The sequence below is a fragment of the Castor canadensis genome, chromosome 14 (assembly GCF_047511655.1).
Source record: "Castor canadensis chromosome 14, mCasCan1.hap1v2, whole genome shotgun sequence".
Lineage (NCBI taxonomy): Eukaryota > Metazoa > Chordata > Mammalia > Rodentia > Castoridae > Castor > Castor canadensis.
The window spans coordinates 32,985,084-33,005,578 of record NC_133399.1 but is presented as its reverse complement, the minus strand read 5'-3'; the positions used below and the strand labels follow the sequence as shown (position 1 = coordinate 33,005,578).

The window sequence follows — 20,495 nt, the reverse complement described above, 5'->3', positions numbered from 1 at the left end:
TCTTCACAGAAAATGTTCACATTTTCAAATAATCATCTGAAGTCACTGGCCCAATCTAATTGTATGAATTGCATAAATTATAAAACTGACTAGAGAGGTGCTAACATTACATCAGAATGTCTTCCAGGGAAATTATCAGAAATTACCTAATTGAATATGAAATGCAAGTTCCATTGACTCACTAGAGGTATCCTTATGAGATGAAATGCACTAGAGGTATCCTTATGAGATGTATGCAGAAGCTACTCAATAGGTAATAACCTAGACTTTTAATGACCTATTTGTGGAACTAGAGGTATGGCTCAGTTGGTAGACCACTTGCCTTGCAAGCACAAAACCCGGAGTTCAAACCTCCCGAACCACTGAAAGAAACTATTTATACCCTGTTGTTTTGTACAATATCCTCCTGCTGAGACTACTCCATAAATATTTGCCAAGTACAAACCCCAATCTCAGGATTTGCTTCTAAAGAGTGAGAGTAATGAATTGGAAATTAATGATTACAATCATTTTTCAAACATCACATCTTTGGGCATAACCAAATAGGTTTTATAGTGGGAGCTGAAACATTCTGTGTAGTCAATTTGGTAACAGACGAATCAGGCATTTTGTCACACCAATGTGCTTGTCATTTTAGCCCATTCTAGAAACCTAAGGCAGATACCAGTGTCACAGTCACAGAAAAGGTATCCTGACAATGACATTTCTCATGACCCCCTTCATTTCCTGGTTCCTCAAACTATAGATAAAGGGGTTCATCATCTGTGGGATCACAATGTACATCATTGAGACCACCACATTGCTACTGGAAGAGTCAGAAACTGAAGAACTCATATTCACTACAAAACCTGTCCCATAGAATAAGCATACCACTGAGAGGTGAGAGGCACAGGTAGAAAATGCTTTATACCTTCCTTGTGTTGATGGGATCCTCAAAATAGAAGAGATAATTTGAGTGTAAGAGAAAATAATCCCAATGACAGAAACACCAGCTAATATACTAGATACCAAATATATCAGGATATTATTGACAAGGGGATCTGAACAGGAGAGCTTGATGACCTCAACAAGTTCACAGAAGAAGTGGGGAATTTCCAGTTCTGTGCAGAAGGACAGCCTCAACACCATAAGACTGTGGAGTAAGGCATAGACAATGCTAATGAGCAGGGAGAAGAGAACAAGCAGGACACAGAGATGGGGGTTCATGATGACTGTGTACCTCAGAGGGTGACAAATGGCCACATAGCGGTCATAGGCCATTACTGCAAGCAGACAGTTTTCTAAACATCCAAAAGTGAAGGCAAAGCAAATCTGCATGACACATTCTGAGTAAGTGATACTCTGGTCCTGTGTTTCAATGTTCAACAGCACCTTTGGGATTGTCGTTGTACTTATAGAAATATCAGTAAAGGACAAACTAGAAAGGAAGAAATACATAGGCTTATGGAGGTGAGAGTTCATGCTTACAGCCAGGATTATGAGAAGATTTCCCAGGAGAGTCACCAGGTAAATGGACAGGAAGAGGCTGAAGATGAGAGGTTGTAGTTTGGGATCATCACTCAATCCCACAAGATCAAATTCTGAAACAACTGAATGGTTTTTGTTTCCACATTGGTGCTGACTCTTATGGAAAAAGTGGAGTAAAAGTAAAATTAATGTTTTCTGAAGAAAAAGCAACACTATTAGCAGGAGAGTAATAGAAATGACAAGATTCTTCTAGCACTCAGGAACTATGATTGACAGCATCTAAGAATGAGGACAGAAGTCTATGTTTTAGTGTGCACTGTGGGTCAATTTGACATTTCTAAAGTTTTGTAAAGTCTAGAAAGTAAGAAAAAATTCCAACTTACAGTGTGAAACTCGAAGAATGTGCATATATTTTCTCTACTGACACTTATTGAAAACAAGCAAGTTTTCAAACATTGTATCATAGGCTGAGGCTATAATAAATATACATGTTTTTCCTTCAAAATGAGCATGTGAATTGAAACAAAATAAAGGCAAGATTTAAATTATTATGCCTGACTTCAACATCCTAGATCCTTGCCTATAGTATGCTGCAATGTTTCTGAAAGGCTTGTCACATTACCAAGGAGTGGATTCTTACTTCATCTCCATAAATCCATGAGGACATGTGATGGGTACAAAGTACACAGTGTTTGTAAGGACTGCATCAGACCTCTGATTGTCTGACTGCTTAGCTGACTGTCTTGGCTAGACTCTGCTGATGTCCCTGGAGAGTACAGAGCAAGCATTCCTAAATATTTGCACAGATTTTATAATTTTGCTTTATAACTGTAAAAGTCTCTTGTTGGAAAAAAGGTAACTAGTATCCCCTTGTTTTCAAGGTTTCCCTCTTGTACACATTAAATAGATGGAGGGCGTCCCTCTAGGTGGACATGACCATAAATGATAAAATGCTACCTTTAATCTTGCAACTTGTAAGATTCTCCCTTGGAATACAAGCAATTTGCTGAATCAGTTAATTCTATGAGAATTTGGGTGACCATTGAAAAGTGTTTCTACTTCATCTTAAAGAAATCTCTTCCCTTAAAATGATAGGTAGCATTTCATTAAATAAAATAAACAAACACCAAACAAATAGCTAAATGGGAGCAAGAAGGAAATGCAGAGGTTCCTTTAAAAACAGATGTAACATTCAGTATAATCTTAAAATATGAAGGACAGGAAGATAAAATACTTCCTTTCCAGGTATGGGTACCAGTGGTAGAAGGGGTTAACAGAGATGGTAAAGAAGGGTGAAAATGTTGCATGAATTTTTTATTCATGTATGAAAATAGAATAATGAAACTTGCTGAAACTGTTCTAAGAAGGCAAGGCAGAGGGATGTGAAAGAATGATGAAGGAGGTGATTCTAATTAAGATATATCATAAGTACATATGTTAATGTCAACATGCATCCCATCCCTGTACTACTATTATATACAACGAATTAAATATACTAAAAAGACAGATGGAAATAAAACATGTTTTTTGTATTCAGAAAATACAGACTTACAAGATTACACTGTCTTGGATAATCAGACATCCTAACTGGGGTGTCCTTTGAGAGAAATGATTTTCCTCTCCTGGTGAAGAAAGAAGCAGCAAATAATATTTATTATTTGATATTATCTAAGACTCACACACTCTGAACTTAACAGATTCCTGAATGAGCATTATGAATGAAAATAGCAATCAACTGGATGAAAATCGTAGGTGTATGCACTCATGGAATAGAACTGTCAAACAGATGTTTTCATTAGCTACAATTTGGTAATTATTTAAGAATGTATACTACTCCAGCCATGACACTGATTTGCTAAATATACATAATGTATATTTGTGAAATTATACCTAATGGTGAGGTATCAAGGATAAGAAATAAATAGTACAATAATTGGTAGTATAGTTATGGACAAGTGAGAAGACACACACTGATACTGCCAATTCTATACACCTGTGTGTTCATTTGCATGTCTTCATGAGCAGTAGAATATGGGTAGTTTAGAGTAGTTTAAGAAAGAGGAAAGGAAGACAAAACATTTCTGGAACAATGAATATGATTTCAGTGAAGAGATTATGTGTTGAACCTACCTCTGAGAATCTTGGCTATGTACAAAGGTAAGGAAAGAAACAATCATTAGTGATAGCAATATTCATTTGTCATGGACATAAGACAAATTATATAGCAATAAAAATGAACTAAATAATGAAGGATTTATACATATGGTTACAAATATGAATATTCAAATTATAAAATATTTAAATAAATTCAATATGATGAGAAATATTTCTATTTAAGTGGACTTATATATGTAAATTTTCATTGATTATTCATGAATAATATAAACCACAGAGAGTCACAAAGGTTTGTTTTAATTCTCAATCAATAGTGAACAATTTCAGAAACTTCATCATCCTATTTTTATGTATTTGTATTGCATGAAATAATGAAGGAATAATAAAGCTTAATACCTCATGTAGTTACACAAGCTTATTTTTTTCCTCGCACAGAGGAATCACCACACTAACTTAAGATATATTATTCTCATTCATGCCTTATCATATTTGATAGAAAATCAAATAAAAACAACTGAAATAAGTTACATTTAAAATCTTTTATAATAGATTCATGTTCTTAGGCAACTTTTAAAATTAATATTGTTATATGTAGTCAAATTTCATAGCTCTTATCTTTCAAAGTAGTTCACTATATTGCTATAAAAATTTATTTGTACACTACCTAATTGATCAAATATGCTCTTTATGATGACATATAAAATATAAATCCATGTAAAGGGAAAATAACCACATTCAAAATGGCACGCATTGATTCCACAAGTTGGATGGCTAGAGGAAACTAACAGAGAAAGAAAAGGAGAAAAGAGTGATACAGTGAATAATATTAAATATATACCATCTGTGTAGGAACAAGACAAATGAAATGCATTGAAAATAATTGCACAGTACAAGGAAAATAGTAAGGAAGTATAAAGGAGGGGTTAGCCTGATCAAAACTCAATATATTTGCAGGTAAAATACCAAGGCAAAACCTTGCTGAGCAATGAACAGAAAAAGAAAGTCAGGAACGTAAAACAGGTCATGTTAAGGAGAGGGTAGTAGAGGAATGGAGAACAAAATTGAAGAGAGTAAAGGAGGTTGAATATAGCTGAGGACCTTTCTGTACATATACGAATATGAAACACTGAAACCTCACAAATTAATTTTAAGAAGGGGAGTGGGAGAAGATGAAGAATAATAAAGCAGATGAACCAAACCAGGATATAATATATGTATATTTGGAAATGTCACAAAGAAGTTCCTGTATAATTATCATATATGAATAAAACATTTTAAAAATAATTTATTCCAAAATCATTTTTAAGTGCAAAATAAGATGACATGCCCTTTGAATAGAAGAGGAGGATGCGAGTGGAACAGCAAGGTGATGAACTCTATTTGAATCTTATTACTTCAGTTTAAAGAGCCTGAAACAGATAGAACATAACATCAGCATTGGATAATTGCAGAAGGAAGATAGAGCAAGCATGTGTTGCTGAATTTGTTAAGGAGACTATTGCTTCTTTTAATGTTTAATATATTTGATAGTTTTAGAAAGAAAACCTTGAACACTAGGAGACTTCCTGATCACCTTCTGTGTGTTCGCCCCTGTTTTACAGAGTCTGTCACACAGAGGCATAGGATAAAGGCTCTCCGTTCAATTATGGTTCATGAACCAGCAAGAAGAATAAATGAGGAACCAAGTGCTATGAGCTGAATTCTGAATCAGTAAAGTTCACATGCTGCAATTTTAATCTCCAATTCTTGAAGAAGGTTTTACATTTGGAGAGAGATCATTGAAAAAAATAGTTACAATAACAAGAGGTCATTAGAGTGATCCGTAATCCAACATGGATTCTTCCTTCATAAAAGGAGAATATTAGGACACAGACATGCTGAGCTGAGAAGAGCTGTGAAGGCACAGAGAGAAAACAGCCATCAGCAAGCAAAGGACAAAAGCCTCAGAAGAAACTAACCATGTCAGCAACATGATTGCTAAACTGTAACCTTCAGAACTGAGAGAGTATTGATAACAGAAAATTATATTGTTATCAATCCACTCAATCTGCAGTACTTTGTTATGACAGTCCTAGCCTAATGGCCCAAAATGCTCCTGGCAGCATCAAAAATATTCAATAAGGATTGTAATATTTTATAATATTCCTCATTTTAAAAGGGATCCGACTTCCATTTAGGAGGGAAATGGTCCCTGCTGTTGTAGAGAGTGGAATATTGGTGAAAATGTGTTAAGAAGGTATTCAGGCAGAAAGAGCATGGGGACTGTGTCTCATCTCCATGTCTACGTACTTTCCTTACAGTTCTGTAGAATGAAATTATATCAGAACACCTGCACTCAAGTTCACATCATGAACTAAGGAAGTCTGAAATACATCCTTGCTTCATTGAGAAAGACGCTCAATATTTCACCTGAATGTGGAAGACAGAAGTTCCATTCTCAGGAAGGGAAGACGCAAACATCAAATCAATGGGCTCTGGATCAAGAAGGATTATCTCTGGGAGAAGTCACACCTGCTGCTTCCTTACTGAACAGGGTTTTTGCATGAGGTTTTTACTGGTTGACTACTAAAATCTCTATATCCCTCGGGGCTTGGGGTTTTTGCATGAGGTTTTTACTGGTGGACAACTAAAGTTTCTATATCCCTCGGGTATCAATATCCAAAGTACCTCATTATTCTATGTTACTATTATCCTCATCTCATAAAGACCTTCTGTATTGAAAGGAGAAATTCAGGATGGATAATTTCCTGATCCCTGGGCCATGTGTACACCATCTACTCTTTTTCATTGTATCTGTTCAACTCCATTTCTTACCCTGCACACATGGCATATTGGGCTTCTCTAATAAATATTAACCTTACAGTTTATCTATTTCCATCTATTTGGTAATGTGAGGAAGCCTAGTTTAATTTTAGGTTTGAAAATATACTTTGTATTTATAAATATACACATGCTATAATTATACAATTACAAATACCTTAATGTGTACAATAACATTTCTTGAACATCAGTTTTAATTCTCTATGTTTTATTAAATGATTGCAATCTATTTTCATTGGTGACCTCAGACTGAAATTTTAAAACAATTAATATATTCTAATTAAAACTCATGAATGTCTTTTATAATTCTTTTAAAAATGTCAATTTACATTTTTCTTTGCATTAGGATACTGTGGGCTGAAATTGTTTCTACATTTTTTAATTGAGGTGTTAGTTCATTTACAATACAAAAAAGACATTAGTGTTGATATCTTTCTATTTCAAGTGATTTGATTAGACCTCAATTCTCATTCTGTTGGCAAAGATGGTGCTCCATTTTAGTATTAATTTAAAAATATTTTATAATTAAGTTTTCAACGTGTTCATGCATACCACTTATTTTTAAATATGTTATTTTTTTCTCTATAAATTTTCTCAATGACATTCAATATATAAAATTTTTAAATCAACTTATAGGTTGAGAATCATGGCTCACTTCTGTTATCCCGGCTACTCAGAATGACTACATCACAAGGATCAGGGTTTGAGTCTAACCAGGGCAAAAAAAAATAGCAGGATCCCATTTCAAAAACAAGCTAGGCATGGTGACACACACATCAAATACCAAGTAGGTGGGATACATAGGTAGGAAGACCATAGTCTGAGGCCAGCCCTGATCAAAAATACAAGGCTCTATGACAAAAATAACTAAAGCAAAAAATGGATGTGTGCATGGCTTAAGTGGTACATCACCTGCCAGATAAATGTGTGGCCCTGAGTACAAATTCCAGTACCACTAAAAATAAATAAAAATAAACATATCAAATTCCTTTCTTCATCATCTTTATAGCATTAACATTATGGTGCACACATTAATCTGAGTACATAGAAGACTGATGTAGGAGAATCATGAACTTGAGGCCTGCTTTACTAACATAGTGAGTTTGAAGTGGCCTAGAGAAAAATGGAGAGAACCTGCCTTGAAAAAACTTTAACCAACCAGGCATAGTGACTCATGCCTATAATCATAACTATTTGTGAGGTAGAGATCAGAAGGATATGTTTGGAGCTCAGCCCAATGAACAAAAACCCTATCTCAGCAAACCTGAGTCTGATATACAACTGTCATCCCAGCTAAACATGAGTGTAAATGTGAAGCTCACAGTCTAGCCCTGAAAACATACACAAGACCCCATTCAAAAAATAACTGAAATAAAAGTGCTGAGAGCATGCGTCAAGTGAGAGAATTTGGCTTGCTAGTAAGTGCAAGGCCCTAACATCAAACCCCAATACCACAAAAATAAATGAATAATAGACAAAATGTTCACAGAAATCAAAGCAGTTTTTAAAAAGTTAGCTTTTCCACATACAACAGAAAGAAAAAGTAGATTTAAAAATAATATAAAGTTTCGAGATCTCATCAAAGAACTCAGATGTAACATGTTGAATAGGAAAAACCATATGAATCCATTGATTTATTTCCATAACAAAGAAGATATTTCTTGCCATATATTGAGGACTCAATATTTTCATAATACTTTAGTAGCCAAGATCATTGGTACAGCTACATTAATTGAAAATCATGAGTGAACTCAAGAATTGGGCACTGCCTAGGCCCAATCTGTAGACATAAAACACATAAAGTTTTCAAAAAACTTTCAAGGAAGAACTTAACCAATCTCAATGTAAAAATAGCGGGGGAATTTATAATATTCTCCAATTCATTGTGTAAGAAAAGAGTTAAATGAATTCATGACTAGAGACCTGATGGTGATTAGTGAAGGCACCTGTGAACCTACTGGTTGAGAATTCAGGCATAGTGGTCTTTGAATTAACCCCAGTAAAACACATAGAAGAAAATTGGGGAGGGAGAGTATACAGTTCTTTGTACAGTTTTGCCATAAGGGGACAAGAGAAATAAGTTTGTGACTAATGCATGAGGAAAGGTCCATATAGGGTTTTGAAGGAGAAATAAGTACACATTTGAAAGTATTGAAAATGATCTGAGCTAATGGAAAATTGATCATGGAGTAAAGAGATAATAGTCCCTAGAGCTATGTTATAAAATAGAAAGCAGTGAATTAGATCAGTGCATAAGGGAAAGAATTATTCTTGGTTAAGTGCATATGTAATGTACATATATGTCTAAAAATGAAAGCAAATCATCTTTAAATTGTGAAATGTTTTAAGTCATTGAGAACATAACTACACTATGAAGAAGTGGAATAGAAGTGTTTCATATTATTTTATCAACCACTCATAAAAGATTAAATAAATGTTTCCAGAAATCTATGTAAGGATTATCATCTAAATCATTTTATAAGGCTATAAAAACATAGCTACCTAAAACAGACATGATTAGCACAAGTACAGAGTAAACTAAAATACCTAGACTCCTAAAAACATACAAAAATGATTTAAATAAAGATGAGAAAGTAATAAAAAATGCAAAGGATTCTTTCATAGTTTGTTTTGATCCAGGAAGGCAAGGTTGGTTTATTCTTTTTAAAACTACATCATTATCAGTTGAAGCTTCATGAAGTCCATATTTAAATTTCATCTTCTCACTGAATCTTCCCCTTTCTTTGATATGTACAATTGCAATATTTTAACATTTTCCCTATTTCCTAATGTGAATTTTCCATAGCATTAATCAATTCCTATCCATCTATACTTTTCTTTTGGTATTGAGTGATTAAACCTGGAAAGAAGACTCAAACGTGGAAATTGTCACACTGGTTTATTAAAGTGTGCACATAGGATGAGTGTCTATAGAAAAAATGGGATTGAAACAGGATTAGAAAACAGACATGCCAAATGTGCCATGAGAAATGTCCTAAATTTTGGCTAAAGGAACAGATTTTAAAGTTTTAATTGATTATTTATTGGTTGTAAATTTTGGAATGAAGCATGACCTGTTGGCTAAGGACAGTGTATATTCTGCTAAGGGGTGGCAAGGATGGACTTTCTACTAGCAGCACTTCCTGAGCTGGAATAAAGATCCCATCCTAACTGACAATGGACCCTCATGGCATGTCTCTGTGTCTACCACACACCTTTCTTTGTTTTTGTCTAAACATCTTTCATGGATGAATGCTTTCTGTGTACAAGAATTTCTATAAAACTATATGCTGTTCTATCATTAGCATCTAGAATAGGTTATATCTAAAGTGATTTTGGATAATTCCAAAAAGTGAAGGAATGACTAAAATAAATGAATAGCTGCCAGATTAATAATTCTTCCAATTGATCATTGAGTTCCAGCAAAATATCAAATTGTCCTTCATATTTATCTTCTTGTGAGTTATTTTCACTACTCAAGGATGAATGTATTTCTTAAAAAGCTGAGGCTGCTTTAACAAAGCATAGACATTTATGTTTCATTGTAATAAATAATACAGAGTATATTGACCATATACCTGATGGCCCAATTTGGTGTTTGCATGTATGTTGATAACTTTTGCTGTGCATCCCTTAATAGAGATAAAAACACTAATATTTATCCCTCTTCTTAAAAATGCACTAATATGATCATGGATGGTATGCAACCATAACTTAATGTCAATCTCTTTAGTGCAAGAACCACTACTTAATGCCAGAAAATCTGAAATTTAGACTTCATACAATTGGTTGAAAAGACTTTATAACAAAAATGATTTTATAAGCTTGGTATTAATAATAAAATAAAAACTTACAGTAAGTAGATTAAGGATTAAAAATACAGAGTCTGCCAAGTGTAGTGACTCATACCTGTAATCCTAGCTATCCAGGAGTGGGGAGATGCAGAGGATTGTGATTAAAAACCTGTGGGAAGAAGTTCACAAGAACCCATATCTACAAATAAAGAACAAAGCATGATGGCATATGCCAGGATCCCAGCAACACAGGGAGTATAAATAGAAAGACCGCAGTCCAGGCTAGACTGTGCAAAAACATGAGACCCTATTTGAAAAATAACTAAAGCAAAAAGGACTGGGGGCATGACTCAAGTAGTAGAGTGCTTCCTAATAAGTGTGCAAGGGCCTAAGTTCAAAATTCATTACCACTAAAACTTTTTAAAATTAAGAAACTAAATAAAAAAGTCACTAAAAGAAATTATTCATGAAAGGAGAAAGATAGCAAAAGAGGAAGAAAGAAATGATGTGCAAAATAACAAGAAAGACAGTTTTTCATTAAAAGAAAGTTCAATATTTTTGTAGCCTTAGCATATTTTTCATGGTTCATTAACTTTAATTATGTCATCTAATTCCAATATGTAGCTATATCACTATTTATCCATTACATGACTGAGGAACATTTTATTATGAGATAAACATATACACAAGTATGCACACATAAAATTGCTAATATGTAAATAAATTTCAATAACATATGGAAGACAAAGGTTGTGTTTGCCTCTGCAAGAGATGCTAAAATATAATGGAGCATAAAGACTATGATATATTGACACATGGTATTTTGTTATTTTAAGATAAGAATATTAATGGGAAAATACCAGCATTGGAGAATTATAAAATGAAACATGTTTATTTGGCCTGTTATTTGTGCTATTAGGCCTTTTAAATTTTGAAATATTTCATAGAATGATTTTGAGTTTCAGATAGACTAGTGTGCAGTCTTGATAACTTTGTGTTCTCTACCCACTCAGGTGGGTAGAGGAATTCGTCATCAGGAATCAATTTCAGTGAAAGATCTGCTCTACATAGGAGTATCAGGAGTCAGGAGATTAAAAAGTAAGAAGTTGACTTTACAACCTTATACCTTTGTGTTGTCAAATAAGTTGAAGAAAAGTTTACAGAATTCTATAATCCTTTAAAATTTTGCAAGTGTATGTTGCTATTGAGGGTGGTAAACATCCACTGGATTTAGGGTCAAGGTAAGGAATAAGGAAAATTAAAGTTGTTCCGATGTTTTTGCAGAAACACAAGCAAATATGTAGATGATGGAAAATTAGGAAAACACCTCATAAGTAACTTAGTATTACTCATATTCCTCAAAGATGCCTGAAATGAACTCATAGGCAAATACCTGTCACTAATGGCAAAACATGAACTAGGAGAATTCAAATAACTTGGCAGAAACACTGACAGATGGCATTCAGTTCTTCACTGTATGTGAAAGAGTGAAATGGAAGCTCTGTTCCTAGTTAACACAGAAAGTCAATGACGCTCCTGCTTCCTTATGCAGGAATGATGGTCCCTGAATCTAGGTTCAGATGTGCTGCCTACTCACTGGGTGAAGATGTGCAGTGGTGATTCAAAGGTAGACTATTGCAGCCTCTATGGCCCATAGGGCTTCAATATCCACAGCTCCTCATTAATCAAACTCTTTTGCTCTCGTATGATTACACGACAACTAAATCCTAAGAAAAATGCTTGAATAATAGAGAATTTTGTGTTGGTGAATTCCATTACCTGAAGCAGCCAAGTGGATGCCATTTGCTTTTCACTAAATTTTTGACTCACCTCCATTTCAAGAACTTTTACATCTCAGTGTGTATTTCTTTCTATTGGAATCTAAATTACTTTTTTTTATATTTAAGAACAATGTTGTCCTAACAAAAGTATCATAAATAAAAGCACACTATTAGTGCTTACAAATATAGTTTCTTTAGATGGATAAATATTGAATATAATGTATGCTCTTGTTATCATTGTACTGGATGTTTTGGATAATAAAATTAAATCATGAGAAAATATCAGATGGTATTCCTATTGGTAAGTAATAAGTATGATGATTTTCAGTCACAATAATTGCTTATGTGTATAGAAAATATTTTGGAATGTGCAAAGCAGTTTGTAGAACTAGGGTCAATTTAAAGAAGAAAAGACAGTTGCACTTCCATCAGCAATTACAACGTATCAACATTTCCCAGTTCCATATAAGTAGCTTTAACATACTTGTTTTTATATATTATGGAACATGGATTGATATATAACACTAGATTATTAATACTGTCACAGTAAAAACAGTAAATCTGCAACACAATGTAGCTTTGAGGATATAATAAGGAAAAATTTAGGGGTTGTTTTATTTGATAACAAAATTTATTTTAGCAGACTAATATGACACAATAATTAAAACACACTGAAATTCTACAAAGTTAAATACATCAGACATTTTGGTCAGAAATGGGAAGCCACAAGAAAAGATAAATGAAAAACAGTCTAATTATTGCAGAAATGAGATTATAGTGAATGCATATATTACTTTATAAAAAGTAGAAGTGCCAAAAATATACTTGACTGCCTGTCAAACATCAAATAGAAAACTAATTACAGATGGGTTTATGCCTCAAATATAAAAGTAACACTTTAAGCCTTTTATATTTAAGTAAGTATGCTATTTAAATAAGACATGTTAAAATAAAAGATTTTAACAAAATATCTATAATACAAATTTATTAAACTGAAGCACTTCATCCAAAAAGTACAATGATGTAAAAAAATTTAATAAATGAAGTGCAAAATAAATTACTTTTGCAATAAAGAAATTTTAATGCATGCAACTGACAAATTAATCTCCAAAAAATTAGGAACTATTATGAAGTATTAAGAAAAAAGAAAGTTCAATAGATGTAACAAAAATACATAGTTAACAAAAGGAGAGATGAAAATGGTCAATTATAGGTAAGAGAACACTCAAAATAATGAAAACATAAATGTAAATTAAGGAAATATTTTTGCATGCTATGCAGTGTCAGAACAATTATATAGATCACAAAAACATTCTAACAGGAATGAGAATTATTTTAATTACTTAGGAACACTCTTTGGAACATCCAAGCAAGAAAAGGTGCTCCCACATATCAAACTCCACTCCAAGTATAAAATGGTTTCTCATTTTCATCAGGAAATATGTAGAAGATACTCAAACACATTACACATAAGAAGAGGAAATTAGTTACCAAATATTTCATTGTCATGAGAAAATTTAAATATTTTGTACTATCGTCATAAAGAATGGAAAATTACATAACATAGAAGTCAGTATGTTGGTGATTCACACATAACAAGTTTGACTTTCAAAAGTACAATGATGTCAAAAACAATCATAAACAGAATTCGTACACTTACTTCAAGAATTAAAAATGTTCCAGTAGAGGAAATTTTATGTGATAAGTATTTCTAATACATTTTTGGATATGTGAAAAGGTGACATAAACATTCATTTGAATCCTGTCAAAATGCCAGTGGTGTTGCAAAAAAAACTAATCAACTGCTGAAAAATTCATAGGATTCAGTGAAATTGAAGAACATTAAAAATAATACAGATTTCAGCTTAGCTGTTAACACAGGGAGGAGAGAAGAAGGTAAAAATAGAGGATTCTTAAAAGATATCCTTGCTTTTTTCTGAATCTCATAGTGGGTATGTATAGTTTTCATATGTTACTCCAATTTTAAGAAAACAGATAAAATGTATATTCTATATGATATTTAAACAATTAATTTTAGGTCATGGTCTTTCATATAATATATTATAAATACATTCTCCTCTCCTCTTGGAATATTAATATCTAACTTCTGAGACTTGAGAAAGCATTCTTCTTCTTCTTCTTCTCTTCCTCCTCCTCCTCCTCTCTGCCTCCTCTTCTTCCTTCTTAACAATTTCTTCTTCATCTCTACCTCTTTCTTTTCTCCTTCACTTCTCTCTCTCATATAAAATCTCCTACAAAAAGTAATCTTACTTTACAGAAAAATTGTTTCCACGTAAACACACATCAAAATTAATAGATTGCTAAATTACAACTCTGATTCATTACATTTATGTATCATAATTATAACCTAAAATTATATACAACTAAATTCTTTCCTCAAGACTTTATATCCTTGATCCTTAGTCTGTTCATAAAAGGATTTTCATGACAACCAAAACATACATAATTGAAAGCACTGAAGTATTCTTGAATGAGTCACTAACAGCAGAGGTATGTGACACCCTAAAATCTGCCCTATAGAAAATATAACAAGTAAGAGCTAGATGAATAGGTAAAAATCACTTTATATATTCTGTTAGCTGAAATATTTTCAAAAGAGAACAGATAATTCTAATGAAAGAAAAAATGATCTCAAACAGAGAACTACCACACAAAATAGAAGACAAAAAACCCCACCAAACTGTCATTGATTTCAGAAAAGGCTAGTTTGGTGCCTTGATAAATTTCAGAGATGAAGTAGGAGATTCCTGGGTAGATGAAATCACATTATCATTGGACTGTGGCAAAATGCTAATGGACACAGCAACTAGAAAAAGCAGGGAACAGAGGTGGGGATTCATAATGATTATTTATATTAGTGGGTGTCTAATGGGCACATAGTTATCATAGGCCACAACTCTGAAGTTATATTTTCCTAATACAAGTACTACCAAAACAACCAAGATCTGGATGATGTAGACTATGTAAATGATGTGGTACTTCTGTGCTTGAATGTTCACCAGCACTTTTGAAATCATGCTCTGCTTCAGCAGTTGTCATTAAGAGACAAATTGAACAGAAAACAGTACATGGGTACATGGACATGGGGGCACATGGGTCAGCCAGAAGGATAGAACAGATGTTCTATGACTGTTATGAGGTACAGGTGCACGGACAGTAACAAGTAGAAGAGCATGGGCTGCTCTGAATCATCTCTCCGTTCCAGGATAAGGATTTCTGAAACAACTATTTGGTTTCTAGTTTCCTTGCTATCAATGAATCTAGTATCATAAATTTGATACATTGTAACAATCTTTATAAATGCTTCAATGTACCCCCACACAGCACAATTTAAAAATGTTTAAAAATGAACCTAATTGAAAAATCTTGGTGACAAAACGATGATTTCTGGATCCATAACATAATGACAATAAGATCCAAACAACAGCAATAGCAGTAAAACACACACAAACACAAACACACACACACACACACACACACAAACGTCCATGCACACTTGAAGTCAGGTATTTACACAATCGTTTTTGTTCCCCAGGGTGACCAACACACTAACCTAATGCTCATAATTACTCTTTAGTTTTCATTCCATTTGGTATTTTTCTTTTGATGGTAATTGAATGTTTTTGAAAATTAAAAAACTACATTATGATCACTCTTTCGTGGATGTTATTTCAGTTTTTTCCTGCTTACTTAAATACATTATTGTATTGATACTGACACTTTCATTCAGCTTTATTAATTTAAATACAATAGAGTTGTCTAGTATATGGTTATAGTACAATTTATTTCTCATGTTTCCTTCTTATTAAGGGAAAGTCATTTGCCTTTTAACTTTCACATATGTTCTTTATATTTAGAAACAAGTACAGAATATAAAATCATACTGGAACCATACAGAAATGCACAGGGATAACATCACATGAGCTTCTGTCAAAGAAGAGAGATTTAAAAGAAAATATGACAATATGATATAGATAGGTAAATAGATAGCTAGATAGAGATAGATAGATAGATTTACATAATTGTTACAATATAGCTACTGGAATTTCAATTTAAGATATTCTGTCACTTCATAAAGAAAAACAAAAGGAATGTAACATAGTGATATTGTGTGAGTCTGAAATCCTTCCTCTAATTTCTCATAACCAGTAAATAGAAAGGACAACAAACATCTTCTGCACAAAGACATATTGGGGAGTAAAAGAAAGATATGGTAAACATGGAAACCTTTACGCAGAACCACCCAAATGATCCACATGAATATCACCAAAATTCATTAAATTTGTTCTGTTTGAATATTGAAGTCCCTCAAGGTGGATTGGCATTCAACATGTTTTCCTCACAGTTTCACTGAAATTAAACTGTGGTAGACACTTACCTAAGGCCCAAGACAAAGCCTAAGTGACTTTTTGTTACCTAGCTGTAATCATTGTGGAATGATGCTTATCATTTCACTTGGGTATTAGATCAACAGAGAAGATCTTTACTGAGAAGGGGCTATGGGTCCTTCATGATGCACCAAACTCTGTGAAGAATATAATCTGAGAAGACATTTATATTTAGCTTCCTGACTATGGAGGACTTTCATGTGAGGTGGTCCCACATGAAAGAATATTTGCAGGCCTGTCCCCTTGTGGGCTTAATATTCAATGCTCCTCATTGGAAAAACACAATTATTGTCATTGGTAGTCAGGCAGGGAAATGTAAATCCTTAAACACTAAGACTCTAGGAAGACAGAACTCAGATGCTTGAGTCCCTCACCCTGAAAATTCAAATTAGTCCTCCATTTCTCAACACCTGTTTCTGCTTACCTACATCTCACATACCCTGCACACATGCATATACCATCCTTCTCTAACTGGATTCCAATGCTCTCATTTTTAAGTATGTGCAGTGATACATCTGAATCCTTATTCTGGTTTTAGGTATAGAAGTATAGTTTTCATGTGTGGTTATGCAAGCTATATTTATTAATACACGTTAAAACATAATAAAAATTTAAGTACCCCAAAGAGTTTATTCTTAAAAAGGACTAAAGTTAGCCTCAGCCTTAATGTTCATTCTTTACATATAATTCAGTTCATTCTAATCTATGTTCTATAATCAAATTTCACTGCTACTGATACAGCCATATGAGTTTATTGATTTATAACTTCAAAGCCACATTTTTGAATGTCATAACAGTAGCACAACACATTTTCCTTCACTTTTGGAGATCATGAGTTGATTTTAGTGAAGTTATGAGGAATTACAACATTACCGGCAAGTAAGTAGCATGCTGATTTATTCATACTCACTAGATATAGTGGTATTTCAATCACAATAAATAAGTGGAGACAAGGGAATCTATGCTATTATTCAATTGAATAGTATTTTTGACAGTTGGAACTCAGAGCCTCCCACATTCTAGAGAAGCTCTCTATTTCTTGAGTCACACTGTCAGCCATTTTTGCTTTAGATATTTTTCAAGGTAGGATCTCACATTTTGGAGCGGTTGTTATTCTTGCTTTATATTTTGTATTTTGTTTGGTTTTTTGCCCTGGCTGGTCTCACATCTCCATCCTCCTAATTATGCCACTTATACAGCCCAGTTTATAGGTGTATGCTACCTTGTTCACCTTATTTATTGAGATTAGATTTCTAAAGTTTTACCCAGGCAGGGTTCAAATCATGATCTTGAAAATCTACACCCATAAGTAGCTAGGATTACAGGCATGAGTCACAAAGCACAGCCTAAAATTGATCATTTTTTACATTCACTAAAACTACATGGAGGTTTCATTATGAAAATTACATAAATGAATACATTGTACACTTAAGAAATCCATCCCCTTTAAAATATTCCCTTAACCTTCCATGTTTTGTCCACTCTTTTTATTCAAACTCTATTTGTTTGGCTTCATTACACTATCGTCACCTGTGAGTGTGTGTGTTCTACATTGAATCTCTTTACCCCAAGTACATTCTCATTTCCTTTTTATAATCATGAATATTATTATTGCTGTTATGGTAATTTTATACCTAGATTCTGATTATGAGCAAAAGCATGTAATATTTAACTCTTTGATCTTGGGTTATTTTGAGCAAAATTCCGTCTACTTTTCTGCTAAAAACATAATTTTTCTCTTCTTTAGGGATGAATACTATGTCATATAGTTATATAATTTTTACTTCTTCTGAGAACTTTGTGTTTATTTTCCCACTTATTAATTGTGTTATTTGTTCTTTTGTTGTTTGATGATTTAATTCTTTGTATATTCTGGATATTAATCATTTATACAATGATTTGCTGGCAAAGATTTTCTGTCACAGAATGTTCTCAGTCCCCAACATCACTAAGAAAGAAAGAAACTAGTGGAGTCTCTTTTAGTATACAGATTAGAGGGGTTTTAACTGAGCATGGAACAAGTCAGTGCTGGTCAGTTGTCCACTTTATAGTTGCTTTCACTTTAGAAGCTTTCCTTCTTGTGTAACATGAGCTGTGCTGGCTGCAAAGAATTTTACAGTTTCTAGTCTGGGTAGGTTTTCACTTCCTCTACATACCCCATTTCTGCCCCCAGGGAATTTTCCAAGTCTAAGGGTATACAGGGAAGGGACAAACAGAACACTGACTTCTGAACTGGAGTGGACAAACTGAATAACTCAGGCACTTTTCTTGCCTGTCTTAGTTTTTAGGAACTACCCAATAGTTAACCATCCTATGGAAGAGACAGTGCTGGAAAGATCACATGATCTATGGGACCTGGACTTAGACCTTTCAGTCCTGCCTGGTAATGATCCCAACACTTCCAGGATTCAGAGGCCAGTATTTATGCTTTCTATGAACTCAGAGTGATATTTCTGCACTGACTCTCAGGTTATGGGGCTCACTTCTTGTCATCACCCCCACAGCCATCACTCCCCAACCTTTCCACTGCTTTAACTTCTCAGCAGGTTCACTTCAGATTTTCTCTGACACAAAATCCTTGTGGTATCCATTTTTCATCCAGACCAGGTGGCAGGTTGTCCCAAGTCTATCTGTGCCATGATTGCTCCTTGTTTTCAAGACCCCAGAGGAGTGCTGTCTCAAATAATACATCTTCTGTCAAGGTGGTGCCTGGTTTAGCACTGTGATATATGGAGAGTGAAAAAAGTATCTATCTCTCTAACACCAGCCTGCCATGAAGGAGGGGTCACTGTTTCATGAAATTCCTGAGACTGGTATAAAGTTTGCACAAAGTGTTGTCTTATCTTGCTGCTGGGTTGGGCATTTCATCTCAGTCTTGATGGTAAGCAGGTTACCCAGTACGGTGGGCACATGTTTGAGAAGGACAGGCTGAAGAAGAGCAGTTGCAACTTAGGACAATCTGATGGTTTCAGTAGGATGAATTGTAAAACACTTTTTTCATTTTTTGCTTCCATATTTATGATTCTGATGGAAATATGAATTGAAATAAAATGCATGAACCAGACCAATAGCATTACTTTGGACCATGCTGAAAATATAAGTTATTTCTACCCAATCTATATTAATTTCTCATAAACTCTGGGATAATTTAATCATACAAATGATGATGTTTGATAAGCAAAAGTACATAGTTTTGATACATGTTGAATTCTGAGTAAATGTGTAGTCCATGCAAAATCTTTCTCATAGTTACTGTAAACCCAGGTGAATATTCATCTGTTTCCCTCTGTTTGCTCTCCCTGCAAGTTTCTTTAACTCTTCTTTCCTCTACAACTTGTTCTGGAACAAATTTTCATTGAATATAAACTGTGCCAAGAATTAAAACTAACACAAATATGAGGCCTGGATTTTCAATCATGAGTATTGTATGACTTTTACAAACATAAAATGAGAATAAAGTTAGAAACTTGTCCTCTAAATTAATGGTTCTGAAATTCTAGTTTGCTTCTGATGCAATGGAATGTTCTGCTAAAATTGCTGATGGATTAGTTCTTACTATCACTTTCATGTACCCAAAAGACTTCTAAGGTAAAGAGAAGTTATATCCTGAATGTAAAATGAATAGTAAGTAACTGACACAGATTGAATCAGAACTCAAAATGGCTAATTAGAGTTGACTCACTTAGCCAATCTCTGTTGGTGCACCTCAATAGCACAGAATTAGCATTTATAAATGATCAGTCATAACTCCTCATTTACTTTTATAATTTTAATAATTTCTTTTTGCAAAAAAGCTCTAAACTTCTCCTTCCCTCAAAACGATTTTCATATTAACCAGTAAATTAGATATACTAAGTGGATGTCAGTCATCCATCTGGGTTCATATGCGCAAAGGTTATAAAATGTAGCAATTTCTACTTGAGGCTCATATGACTCTATCATGGAAAGAGAAGTCATTTCCATTAGCAAATAATTCAAAGGCAAACTGCACAAAGAAAATAAGTTATGGATTCATTGATGGAATGGCACAAGGCATTTGGCTATGCCATCCATGGTTGTGTAGGGATTTGAACTGAGCTGCCTGGGCTTAATTACAGCTGGCCATATAT

The 20,495-nt window shown here is 33.8% G+C and overlaps 1 protein-coding gene across 1 annotated transcript in view; it reads right to left on the bottom strand.

The window, feature by feature from the left end:
* Positions 1–675: 675 nt before the first annotated feature.
* The window catches only part of LOC109678577 (olfactory receptor 7G2-like), a 29,139-nt gene continuing 9,319 nt past the window's right edge, over positions 676–20,495 (bottom strand). The window contains exon 3 of the mRNA XM_074053300.1: positions 676–1,623. Coding sequence (XP_073909401.1) covers positions 676–1,623 — 948 coding nt within the window. The remainder of the gene's footprint in view (positions 1,624–20,495) is intronic.